This window comes from Hemitrygon akajei, chromosome 8 (genome assembly GCF_048418815.1).
Source record: "Hemitrygon akajei chromosome 8, sHemAka1.3, whole genome shotgun sequence".
In the NCBI taxonomy this organism is placed as follows: domain Eukaryota; kingdom Metazoa; phylum Chordata; class Chondrichthyes; order Myliobatiformes; family Dasyatidae; genus Hemitrygon; species Hemitrygon akajei.
The window spans coordinates 54,172,945-54,186,516 of record NC_133131.1 but is presented as its reverse complement, the minus strand read 5'-3'; the positions used below and the strand labels follow the sequence as shown (position 1 = coordinate 54,186,516).

Sequence of the window (13,572 nt, the reverse complement as noted above, 5' to 3'; positions counted from 1 at the left end):
TAACTCCCTGATACGCCCATAATTCTCGGCCACCTTTTCCGTGGTGCACAACGGTCCAAGAGCACACCCTTCTCATGGGCTAGCTCGGTATACGTTTGATTCCATCCTTTTCTTAAATTTCGGAACCTTTGTCTATACGCCTCAGGTACTAACTCGTAACCTCGGAGAATGGCCTCCTTTACTTGATCATAATTCCCTTCCCCTTCTGGGGGCAACGCGGCATATGCCCGCTGTGCTTTCCCTCGTAACACACTTTGTAACAACGCCACCCACTGCTCTCTGGGCCACTTCTGATTCACTGCCACCTTTTCAAACAGCAAGAAGTAACTATCAACATCCGTCTCCTCGAAGGGGGGGACCAATCTCAACGCCCGACTAACATCAAACCCCTCCTCTCTCTCTTGCCCTTGAGCTCTTCGCTCTTGCTTTCGCCTGTCCAGCTCCAATTCATGGCTCCTTTGTTTCTCTTTCTCTTCTGCTTCTGCTTCTAGCTGCTTTAGCTGGAGCTCATGACCCCGTTTCATCTCTAATTCCTTTAGTTTGAACACCTGCTCCCTTTCCTCCGCCTTTTCCTTTGCAGCCCGTTCCTCCGCCTTTTCCTTTGCAGCCCGTTTCACAGCCTTTTCCTTTGCAGCCCGTTCCTCAGCCTTTTCCTTTGCAGCTGCTTCTAGCTGCTTTACTTGAAGATCATGTTCCAACCTTACTTTCTCCAACTCTAACTGATCTGCCCCACTCGCTAATCTCTTTTCGGGGATATTTTCCAAATCCTCAGCTGCAAACACCTTCTTCCCAATGTAATACTGATTTATGACCCTTCGCACTTCCTGCTTTTTCATTGATGACCTCACCTCTGCGAGGCCTAACCCCTTTGCCAGATTTACCAAGTCTGATTTGGTAGCCGTGCCTAGCGCCTCTACAGTCGGGTTTCTCATAAATTCACCCACATCCATCTTTGCTGGTTTCCTGTCTGGCTACCTGCATAACCAGATTTAAGTTTGGACTTACAGCCCGATTCACTGACCCTCCCCTTTGGTTTCAAATCCGGGACGAGCAACCCACTTGTTACGTTCCCCAGTAACCGGGTAAATTTCCAGCAAAGATAGATGGGTCCACCGAAGCCTGATGCTACTATTTTCAAACGTTTTTATTTATAAAGGGGCACAAACGTATGGTTAATACAAAACATTCAGATCATATACGTTGTCACGACTCAATCTAAAGCACAGGTATAGTAATAATCAATCAGAAATAAGCTCTATCGTTGTCTAGGGGTAATGTAGATATATATTGTTTACTGGATATTTAAAAGTCTTTTTGCGGTCACTGCAGTTCCACCCGCTGCCGTTGTTGTGGTGTCGCGTTGGTGCACTTTTGTTAGACAGAGAGAGAGAGAGGGGGGATGAAAGAGTTACCCGACAGGTTTTCCAACCTGGAGGAGTTCGGTTTGTCGGAGCCTCATTGGGGGAATGAACGCTCATCTGTGGCCTCCCCTGTAGCTAAGCCGTTCTTCCGTTGTGGGGTCGCCAATCCCAGGCAAGGAAAAGACGCACACGAACCCCACCACCGGCTGTCGCTATCAAAACGCTGTCACAGGATCTCAAGCGCGTCTTCTGGTGCGTCTGGCGCCCCGCCTCGGCAGCCCACCTTTTATCTGGACTGGCAGGGTTGTAGATGTCCATCAGGGTGCGGGGGCGAGGCAATCCTTCCCCCATCACCCATCTCACATTGCCCTGAGATTTTGCACGTAGGCCAGTTCCTTATCTCACAAAAGTGTCTCCCAAGACAATGGCTATGTCCGAGGCTTTTGTCTTGTTGAGCGACCAGCCCACATTCCAAACCGTAAGGCTCTCTCTCTCTCTTGCGATTCTCACCAAGGAAGGGCATAACAGCTCATGACAGCGAGCATAAAAGGCATTGAGCTCATCTGGAAGCGAAGCCCTGCTGTCACCTATGTTGCATATGTTGAAGTCCTATAAGACCTTGATGAGGCCTAATTTGAAGTATTGTGTTCTGTTTTTGTCACTAACCTGCAAGAAAGGTGTAAGTAAGTTGAAAGAGTACAGAGAAAATTTACAGCAATGTTGCTGGGACTGGAGGATCTGAGTTATAAGGAAGGATTGAATAGGTTAGGACTTTATTCCTTGGAATGTAGTATTTTGAGCAGAAATTTGATATAGGTATACAAAATTTTGAGGGCATAAATAGGATAAATGCAAGCAAGCTGCGGGGAAACTTCTTTACTCAGAGGGACATGAGAGTGTGGAATGAGCTGCCAGAACAATTTGTGCATATGAACTTGATTTCAACGTTTAAGAGAAGTTTGGATAAGTAAATGGATGACGAGTATGGAGGGATACACTCTTGGTGCAGATAATTGAGAGTAGGTGGTTTAAATAGTTCGGCACAAACTAGATGGGCTGAAGGGCCTGTTTCTGTGCGGTACTTCTGTATGACTCTTAGCACCCTGTTTTATTGTTGGTATTTATTTCAATCTGATATTATAGATTTGCTTAGTGAGTTAAAGCACAAATACAGACCATAGAGCACAAATTGTTCAGTAACAATTTTAAGAGCTATCTCCACCCTGCTTCATTCCTCTGAGTCAATGCAGAAAGAGCTCTTTTCCCTCAAATTTAGTGAGCTTCCTGTTATCCTCCTCCTTCACAATTGTTACTAGGTCTGGAGATGATTAATTATAAGGAGAGACTGGATAAGCTGGGGCATTTTCCTCGGGGTGTATGAGGTTGAAGGGTAACCTTATAGAGGTATGTAAAATCATGAGAGGCTTAGATAAGGTGGATGGTCACAGTCTTTCTTAGGGCAGGAGAGTCGATAATTACAGGGCTTTGGTTTAAGGTTGGAAGGGAGGATCTGTGAGTGTGGTGAGTATATGGAGCAAGCTGCCAGAGCGATTGGTAGAGGCGAGTACAATGTTTACAATCAGTTAATTAGTCCTGATGAAAGGTCTCAGCCCAAAACATTCGCTGCTTACTCTTTGCCATAGATGCTGCTAGGCCTGCTGAGTTCCTCCAGCATTTTGTGTGTGTTGCTTTGGATTTCCAGCATCTGCAGAGTTTCTTAAGTTTGTGACTATGTTTAAAAGTTGAATTGTTGTCACGTGCATTGGTACGACAGAAAATTTAGTTGCAGCAGCATCACAGGCATTACGTAAGTAACATATACAACATTTATTTACCAGAAAATGGCATGGCCCAGCTGGAGATTTTTGATGGATGTTGCCTCAAGATGCAAATAGTGGGGAAGGATATGCCTGGGACGTATTGAACTGAGCCCACTACTCTCTGCAGCTTGTTATATTTGAACATTTGAATTGCTGTAGCAACCATTATGCAACCAAGCAAGATATTTTCAATCGTCAGTCTGTAGAAGTTAAAGAAGCAAGCTGGTGGATTCAGATTTACAAACCCCATTTCCAGAAAAGTTGGGATATTTTCCAAAATGCAATAAAAACAAAAATCTGTGATATGTTAATTCACGTGAACCTTTATTTAACTGACAAAAGTACAAAGAAAAGATTTTCAATAGTCTTACTGACCAACTTAATTGTGTTTTGTAAATATACACAAATTTAGAATTTGATGGCTGCAACACACTCAACAAAAGTTGGGACAGATGCATATTTATCATTGTTACATCACCTTTCCTTTTAATAACACTTTTTAATCATTTTGGAACTGAGGATACTAATTGTAGTAGATTTGCAATTGGAAATTTTGTCCATTCTTGTGTTATGACCCCAGCCCCCTCCTTTGTGAGATTCGCAAGAGCCCTAGTCAAGGGGGGGGGGGTCAAATGACCCAAGAGAGAGAGGGAGACGTGCTGAAGACCACATTCCCCCGGGAAGCAGAATAAAGCGACTCTTTGACTATTGTCTCATGGAGACCACGTGTAAAGCCCTCGGGCAAAGTGGGCTGGTTGAGAGAGAGATTGACACCGGCGATCCCGTGAGGAAGTATAAAGGAGGGTCTGGGGGGGAGGACCCCTTCAGACGCACCAGACGACACGCGAGAAATCCTGTGACAGCGTTTTGATAACGACAGCCGGTGGTGGGGTTCGTGTGCGTCTTTTCCTTGCCTGGGATTGGCGACCCCACAACGGAAGAACGGCTTAGCTACAGGGGAGGCCACAGATGAGAGTCCATTCCCCAACGAGGCTCCGACAAACCGAACTCTTCCAGGTTGGAAAACCTGTCGGGTAACTGTTTCATTCAATTTTCCTCTCTCTCTCTGTCTAACAAAAGTGCACCAACGCGACACCACAACAACGGCAGCGGGTGGAACTGCAGTGACCACAAAAGACTTTTAGATATCCAGTAAACAATATATATCTACATTACCCCTAGACAACGATAGAGCTTATTTCTGATTGATTATTACTATACCTGTGCTTTAGATTGAGTTGTGACGACGTATATGATCTGAATGTTTTGTATTAACCATACGTTTGTGCCCCTTTATAAATAAAAACGTTTGAAAATAGTAGCATCAGGCTTCGGTGGACCCATCTATCTTTGCTGGTAAATTACCCGGTTACTGGGGAACGTAACACTTGCTTGATATAAGACTTCAGCTGCTCAACAGTCCGTGGTCTCCGTTGTCTGATTCTCCTCTTCATGATGCGCCATACATTTTCAATAGGAGATAGATCTGGACTGGCAGCAGGCCAGTCAAGCACACGCACTCTGTGTCTACAAAGCCACGCTGTTGAAGCCCGTGCAGAATGTGGTCTGGCATTGTCCTGCTGAAATAAGCATGGACGTCCCGGGAAGAGACGTCGCCTTGATGGCAGCATATGTCTCTCTAAAATCCTAATATATGCCTTAGAGTCAATGGTACCTTCACATACATGCAACTCACCCATGCCGTGGGCACTGATGCACCCCCATACCATCACAGATGCTGACTTTTGCACCTTTCGCTGATAACAATCAGGATGGTTGTTTTCATCTTTGGCACAGAGAACTCGACACCCGTTTTTTCCGAAAACTAGCTGAAATGTGGACTCATCTGACCACAGCACACGGTTCCACAGTCTTTCAGTCCATCTGAGATGAGCTCGGGCCCAGAGAACTCACCGGCGTTTCTGCATAGAGTTGATGTATGGTTTCCTCCTTGCGTAATACAGTTTCAAGTTGCATTTCTGGATGCAGCGACGGACTGTGTTAAGTGACAATGGTTTTCCGAAGTGCTCCCGAGCCCAGGTGGTTATAATTGTCACAGTAGCATGACGGTTTCTTAGGCAGTGCCGCTTGAGGGCTCGAAGATCACACGCATTCAACAGTGGTTTCCAACCTTGCCCTTTATGCACTGAGATGTGTCTGAATCCTCTGAATCTTTTCACAATATTATGTACTGTAGATGTTGAAAGATCTAAATTCTCTGCAATCTTGCATTGGGAAATGTTCCTTTTGAACTGACTAACAATTCTCTCACGAATTTTGGCACAAAGGGGTGAGCCACGACCCATCCTTGCTTGCAAAGACTGAGCCTTTGATGGACGCTACTTTTATACCCAGTCATGATACCTCACCTGCTACCAATTAGCCTGCTTAATGTGGAGTCTTCCAAACCGGTGTTACTTGAATGTTCTGCGCACTTTTCAATCTTATTTTAACTCTGTCCCAACTTTTGTTGAGTGTGTTACAGCCAACAAATTCTAAATTTGTGTATATTTACAAAATACAGTTAAGTTGGTCAGTAAAACTATTAAAAATCTTTTCTTTGTGCTTTTGTCAGTTAAATAAAGGTTCACGTGAATTAACATATCACAGATTTTTGTTTTTATTGCATTTTGGAAAATATCCCTATTTTTCTGGAAAAGGCGTTTGTATTTATTATATGTATATTGAATCATACAGTGAACTGCATCACTTGCATTAATGACCAGCATGCCCAAGGATGTGCTGGGGGCAGCCAGAAGTGTTGCCACACATTCAGATGCCAAGATAGTATGCCCACAAAGTTTCACAGAAAAGTAGAAGCAGCACAAACAACAAAACTAAAGACAACAATAGTAAAACAAGCCCCTTTTCCATCCTTCCCATCCTCCCCATCCTCCCACCCTCCCACACAGGCCTCCACTCAGGACAGGCCACCTCTGGCTTGACCCTGGTGCAGGTAGAGTTACAGCATTTAGCAGACATTTAGACAAGTAGTGAGAAGATGTACAGGAATGAGAGAGATCAGCTGGTTGACTAGTGTTACCATAACTACCTCATACGTAACATCAGTAAGATTAAGGTGGGAAGTTGGGAAAACACACACCAGTCCTCATTGAGGTATCAGTTATGGAAAAGATGAGTAGCTTTGGGTTCTGAGTGTCAGTATCTCAGAGGGTCTATCCTGGGCCGAACACAATGATACAAACACAAAAATGGCATGCCAGCACCAGTTCATTTGGAGTTTGAAGTGATTTGGTATGTCACCAAGGAGATTAAACTTTTTTTTATATAAATGTGCTTTGCCGATGATTCAGAATGATTGCATTATAGCCTGGTGCAGAGCATCCAGAGCTCAGAATTGCAAGATGCTGCAGAGGGTTATGGACTCAGCCAATTCTGTCAAAGGCAAACTTCCCCACCATCAAGGACATTTTCCAGAGGTGTTGCTTCAAGAAAGTGGTAGCTATCACTAAGTATAACCATCTGGGACCTGCCCTTGTTATTACTATCAGGGGATAGAAGAACCTGAAGATACACACTCAACAGTTCAGAATCAGCTTCTTTCCCTCCACCATCAGATTTCTGACCTGTCCATGAAGCCATGAATGCTCCCTCAGTATTCCTTTTCTTTGTACTATTTTATTTATTTTGTAATTTCTAGTCATTTCATGTTTTTGCACTATACTACCACTGCAGGACAACAAATTTCATGTCATATGAGATCATGTTACAGTGGCATGCAAACGTTTGGGCACCCCGGTCAAAATTTCTCTCACTGTGAATAGCTAAGCGAGTAAAAGATGACCTGATTTCCAAAAGACATAAAGTTAAAGATGACACATTTCTTTAATATTTTAAGCAAGGTTTTTTATTTCCATCTTTTACAGTTTCAAAATAACAAAAAAGGAAAAGGGCCCGAAGCAAAAGTTTGGGCACCCTGCATGGTCAGTACTTAGTAACACTCCCTTTGGCAAGAATCACAGCTTGTAAACGCTTTCTGTAACCAGCTAAGAGTCTTTCAATTCTTATTTGGGGATTTTAGCCCATTCTTCCTTGCAAAAGGCTTCTAGTTCTGTGAGATTCTTGGGCCGTCTTGCATGCACTGCTCTTTTGAGGTCTATCCACAGATTTTCGATGACGTTTAGTTAGGGGGGGTTCTGACAGCCATGGCAAAACCTTCAGCTTGCACCTCTTGAGGTAGTCCATTGTGGATTTTGAGGTGTGTTTAGGATCATTATCCTATTGTAGAAGCCATCCTCCTTTCATCTTCAGCTTTTTTATAGACGGTGTGATGTTTGATTCCAGAATTTGCTGGTATTTAATTGATTCATTCTTCCCTCTACCAGTGAAATGTTCCCCGTGCCACTGGCTGCAACACAAGCCCAAAGCATGATCGATCCACTCCTGTGCTTAACAGTTGGAGAGGTGTTCTTTTCATGAAATTCTGCACCCTTTTTTCTCCAAACATGCCTTTGCTCATTGCAGCCAAAGAGTTGTATTTTAACTTCATCAGTCCACAGGACTTGTTTCAAAAATGCATCAGGCTTGTTTAGATGTTCCTTTGCAAACTTCTGACACTGAATTTTGTGGTGAGGACGCAGGAAAGGTTTTCTTCTGATGACTCTTCCATGAAGGTCATATTTGTTCAGGTGTCGCTGTACAATAGAACAGTGCACCACCACTCCAGAGTCTGCTAAATCTTCCTGAAGGTCTTTTGCAGTCAAACAGGAGTTTTGATTTGCCTTTCTAGCAATCCTATGAGCAGTTCTCTCAGAAAGTTTTCTTGATCTTCCAGACCTCAACTTGACCTCCACCATTCCTGTTAACTACCATTCTTAATTACATTACGAACTGAGGAAACGGCTACCTGAAAATGCTTTGCTATCTTCTTACAGCCTTCCAGCTTTGTGGGCATTATTTATTTTAATTTTCAGAGTGCTAGGCAGCTGCTTAGAGGAGCCCATGGCTGCTGATTGTTGGGACAAGGTTTGAGGAGTCAGGATATTTATAAAGCTTTGAAATTTGCATCACCTGGCATTTCCTAACTATGATTGTGAACAAGCCATAGCCCTAACAAGCTAATTAAGATCTGAGACCTTGGTAAAGGTTATCTGAGAGCTCAAATCTCTTGTGGTGCCCAAACTTTTGCATGGTGCTCCTTTCCTTTTTCAAGTCGTCACTTTTATTGTCATTTCGACCATAACTGCTCGTACAGTACATAGTAACAATGAGACAACGTTTATCAGGACCATGGTGTTACATGACACAGTACAAAAACTAGACTGAACTAGCGTAAAAAAACAACACGGAGAAAGTTACACTAGACTACTAACCTACACTGGACTGCATAAAGTGCACAAAACAGTGCAGGCACTACAATAAATAATAAACAGGACAATAGGGCAAGGTGTCAGTCCAGGCTGTCGGTATTGATGAGTCTGATAGCTTGGGGGAAGAAACTGTTACATAGTCTGGTGGTGAGAGCCCGAATGCTTCGGTGCCTTTTCCCAGATGGCAGGAGGGAGAAGAGTTTGTATGAGGGGTGTGCGGGGTCCTTCATAATACTGTTTGCTTTGCGGATGCAGCGTGTAGTGTAAATGTCCGTAATGGCGGGAAGACAGACCCCGATGGTCTTCTCAGCTGACCTCACTATCCGCTGTAGGGTCTTGCGATCCGAGATGGTGCAATTTCTGAACCAGGCAGTGATGCAGCTGCTCAGGATGCTCTCAATACAACCTCTGTAGAATATGATGAGGATGGGGGGCTGGGCTTTCTTTGCTATGGAGCTGGTGTTGAGGGACCAGGTGAGATTCTCCGCCAGGTGAACACCAAGAAATTTGGTACTCTTTACGATCTCTACCAAGGAGCCGTCGATGTTCAACGGGGAGTGGTCGCTCTGTTACCTCATGAAGTGAACAACCATCTCTTTTGTTTTGTTCACATTCAGAGACAGGCTGTTGGCTCTGCACCAGTCCGTTAGCCGCTGCACCTCCTCTCTGTAAGCTGACTCGTCATTCTTGCTGATGAGACCCAACACGGTCGTGTCATCGGCGAACTTGATGATATGGTTCGAGCTGTGTGTTGCAGCACAGTCGTGGGTCAGCAGAGTGAACAGCAGTAGACTGAGCACACAGCCCTGGGGAGCCCCCGTGCTCAGTGTGATGGTGTTGGAGATGCTGCTCCCGATCCGGACTGACTGAGGTCTCCCAGTCAGGAAGTCTAGGATTCAGTTGCAGAGGGAGGTGTTCAGGCCCAATAGGCTCAGCTTTCCAGTTGGTTTCTGAGGAATGATTGTATTGAATGCTGAACTGAAGTCTATGAACAGCATTCGAACGTACGTGTCTTTTTTGTCCAGGTGGGTTAGGGACAGGTGAAGGGTGATGGAAATGGCGTCATCTATTGAGTGGTTGGGACGGTACGCAAACTGCAGGGTGTCCAGTGAGGGGGGCAGCAGGGTCTTGATATGCCTCATGACAATCCTCTCGAAACACTTCATGATGATGGATGAAAGTGCAACGGGATGGTAGTCATTTAGGCAGGACACTGAAGACTTCTTCGGCACGGGGACGATGGTGGTGGCCTTGAAGCACGTTGGAACGGTGGTGCTGCTCAGGGAGATGTTGAAGATGTCAGTGAGAACATCTGCTAGCTGGTCTGCACATCCTCTGAGCACTCTACCAGGAATGTTGTCTGGTCCAGCAGCCTTATGTGGGTTGACCCTGCACAGGGTTCTTCTCACATCGGCCTTGGTGAGACACAGCACCTGGTCATTTGTAGGAGGGGTGGACTTCCTCACCGCCACATCATTTTCTGCCTCAAACCGGGCGTTGAAGTCATTTTTCACTCTAAAATTGTACAAAACAAAAATAATACACTAATCTTGCTTAAAATATTGGAAAGAGTGTTTCATCTTTAACTTCATGACTTTTGGAGATTAGTTCATCTTGTACTCACTTAACTATTCACAGTAACAGAAATTTTGACCAGGGGTGCCCAAACTTTTGATTGCCACTGTATATAAGACAGGGATAATAAACCTGATTACGAATAGATAGGAAAGGTTTAGAACAATTTGGCCAAACGGAGTAGGTTAGTTAGGCAAATTGATTGGCATGGAGGATTTGGGCTAACGGATCTGTTTCTGTGCTGTATAACTCTGTGACTTGATTATAAACAAACAAACAAACAAACAAATTCTACCTGAACTACTTGATATAGAAAGTGCATTCCTTTGTTAGAAGGGATGATGCATTCCTCATTAGTGATATTCTCCAAGTATCTGAATATGGATCCAACTTCTAGTGTAATTCTGTTGCGTGCAATGTAAAGTTTGGTTTTCCCTTCTGTTGCACTTTTGGCCTTGAATAAAAAGTACATCATGTGAAATTTCCTTGACTTCCAGTTCAGTTGTTAAAGGGTATCCAAAGATCTATTGAGGAATCAATATTTAACTGATTGTTCTAGTCGAAGAAAACAGTTTAGGTTTTAGGCAAAATCTGTTCTGGAAATAAAAGTTATCAGTGAGTGAAAGAACTGAAAGATGATAAACACACAAACACCTATCGGTAATGTTTGCTGGCTGTTATCTTCTCAGCATTAATTGCCGTTTATTATTTGATGCCTAGGCAACATCACAACACGGATCAGAACCCCTGAGACAGGCTCTGATGAGGCCATCAAATCAATTCTTGAACAAGCCAAGAGAGAACTACAGGTGCAAAAAAATGGTGAGTGCACACTGAACTTACAGATGTAAAGTGCACCTGCACATGCTTTTTTGTTAAAACTGAGGAGGGTTTGCATAAATCCTGAAATGGGCTATAAACATTGAACAAATCAACCAGTGAACTACAGAACACCAGTCTCATACGTAACATGCATCTAAATTGATAATAAGTATATCTTTTACTCTCAATGGAAAGCATATATTGAAAATAAGAATTGTACATTTGACCTCTGAAGACTCCTCAGTAATATTTTCCATTTCAGAATCACCTTTTGTTGCTGTCAACATAATATCTGATTGTTTTAATACCACATTTCTTTGTCATGTATCTGCTGAATGACTGGGCATCTGCAGCCCTCCAGAGTAGGAGTTCAGAAAGGAGTTTGTGAATGCCATACCCACTTTTGTTTCCTTTGTATGTTACAGTTGATTCAACTCAGCCACCTTGTACATCTAGCAGTGGTGGTTCAGATGAAGCAATATGGTCAATACTGGAACAGGCCCGGCGTGAGATGGAAGCTCAGAAGGCTGGCCTTGAGCCGACACCGAAGCCAACACCTGTTGCGCAAGCTGACTTGACCCTTCATTCATCCAAAGTAGCAGCAGCAGCATCATCATCATCATCATCATCATCATCATCATCAACAGTATCAACATCAACGTCGTCGTCATCATCAATCTCTTCCTCATTAACAGTCATGAAAAAGCCTTCCATGATGGATTCCAGTAACAATGCAACACAGACTTCTCATGGATTAAAAAAGGAACCAGTACATGAATTGTGCACCTCGGAACACCATGGTGTTGCAGAAACACCGCATAATATGCTTAAGCAAGTTAAAAATGAATTGGGACGAGGTAGTACCTGGAGGGACCAGTGGTGGAACACAGTCTGCCCAGACAGAAGAAATCCAGAAGATGGAAGAGCTGAGGAAATTAACAGTGGAAGAGATAGGTTTAATAATCCAAGCAGACTTGATCGAAACTCATTGCAAGGGCCTGCTTCATCTGACCACTGGAAGGAATGGCAAAACACTGAATCCCCTTATTCTCAAGCATCTGATTTAGGCACAGTGGTTGCTGGTAGTAGTGTGACCCCACAGAGCAGTCCTCTGCCTTCTTCACCTCTTATTCCTGTTTCTAAACCACTTAAACCTTCTATACCACCACTAACACCAGAGCAGTATGAGATCTACATGTACCAGGAGGTGGACACAGCTGAACTAACACGACAAGTGAAGGAAAAGTTGGCCAAGAATGGGATCTGCCAGAGGATCTTCGGGGAAAAAGTAAGCTATTTCTTTAAAAGGACTTGTTTTTAAAATATCCAACAACATTAACTTGTTAAAATACCCAACAACACACACAAAACGCTGGAGGAACTCAGCAGGCCAGGCAGCATCTGTAGAAAAAAGTACTGTTGAAGTTTCGGCCTACAACCCCACCAGTCTCCGCGTCCAGTACATAATTCTCCAAAACCTCTGCCACCTCCAACTGGATCCCGCCACCAAAGCATGTCCTTCCCTCCGCCTACTTTCTGTTTTCCGCAGGGATCGCTCCTTACCCGACTCCCTTGTCCATTTGTCTCCCCCCACCCACCCACTGATCTCACTTCTGACACTTATCCTTGCAAGTGGAACAAGTGTTTCACCTGCCCCTAGACCTCCTCCCTCATTACCATTCAGGGCCCTAAAAAGTCCTTCCAGGTGAGGCAACACTTCACCTGTGAGTCTGTTGGGGTCATATACTGTTTCCAGTGCTCCCAGTGTGTCCTCTTGTATATCGGCGAGACCCGAAGTAGATTGGGAGACTGCTTCGCCGAGCATCTACGCTTTGTCCACCAGAGCAAGTGGGATCTTCTAGTAGCCACCCATTTTAATTCCACTTCCCATTCCCATTCTGATATGTCCATCCTTGGCCTCCTCCACTGTCGGGATCAGGCTACACTTAGGTTGGAGGAACAAAACCTTATATTCGTTTGGGTAGCCTCCAACCTGATGGCATGAACACCGATTTCTCAAACTTCCAGTAATGCCCCTGCCTTCACCTTTTCCTATCCCCTTGTCCCTCTCTCATGTTATCTCCTTGTCTGCCCATCACCTCCCTCTGGTGCTCCTCCTCCCTTCTTTCTTCCATGGCCTTCTGTCTCTTTCACCAATCAACTTCCTAGCTCTTTGCTTCATCCCTCCCCCTCCCAAGTTCCACCTATTGTCTGGCATTTCTCTCTCCCCTCCCCCTCCTTTCAAATCTATTTCTCAGCTTTTTTTCTCCAGTTCTGCTGAAGTGTTTTGGCCCGAAATATCAACTGTACTTTTTTCCATAGATGCTGCCTGGCCTGCTGAGTTCCTCCAGTGTTTTGTGTGTGTTGCTCAGATTTCCAGCATCTGCAGATTTTCTCTTGTTTGTGTAATAAAATACACAAGCTACTTTACTGAAGAATCGTCATTCAAAATATTGATACCAATCCTTGGTGTGAAATAGCAGAGAGACAACTTAAAGATTGGACAACAAGTTAGTTTTTAATGGAGTATGGTAAAGGATGAGAAGGAGGTGAAAAGGATAATGGAGCAAATTCCAAAAACCAAGCCTGGTTATAGCTGAAGACATGGCAGTATGATTAAATAATTCAAATGAGGAATGTACAACAACCGGAGAGCACTGAGCT

General features: G+C 44.1%; 1 protein-coding gene across 5 annotated transcripts in view; it reads left to right on the top strand.

The window, feature by feature from the left end:
- LOC140731911 (protein CASP-like) overlaps positions 1 to 13,572 on the top strand; it is a 725,429-nt gene that overhangs the window by 382,467 nt on the left and 329,390 nt on the right. For 4 of the 5 annotated variants that reach the window (XM_073053887.1, XM_073053886.1, XM_073053888.1 and 1 more), the window contains 2 exons: positions 10,807 to 10,908; positions 11,334 to 12,196. The exons of the other annotated variant lie outside the window; for it this stretch is intronic. In XM_073053887.1, the coding sequence (XP_072909988.1) occupies positions 10,807 to 10,908; positions 11,334 to 12,196 (965 nt within the window). The remainder of the gene's footprint in view (positions 1 to 10,806; positions 10,909 to 11,333; positions 12,197 to 13,572) is intronic. 5 annotated transcript variants of the gene reach the window in all.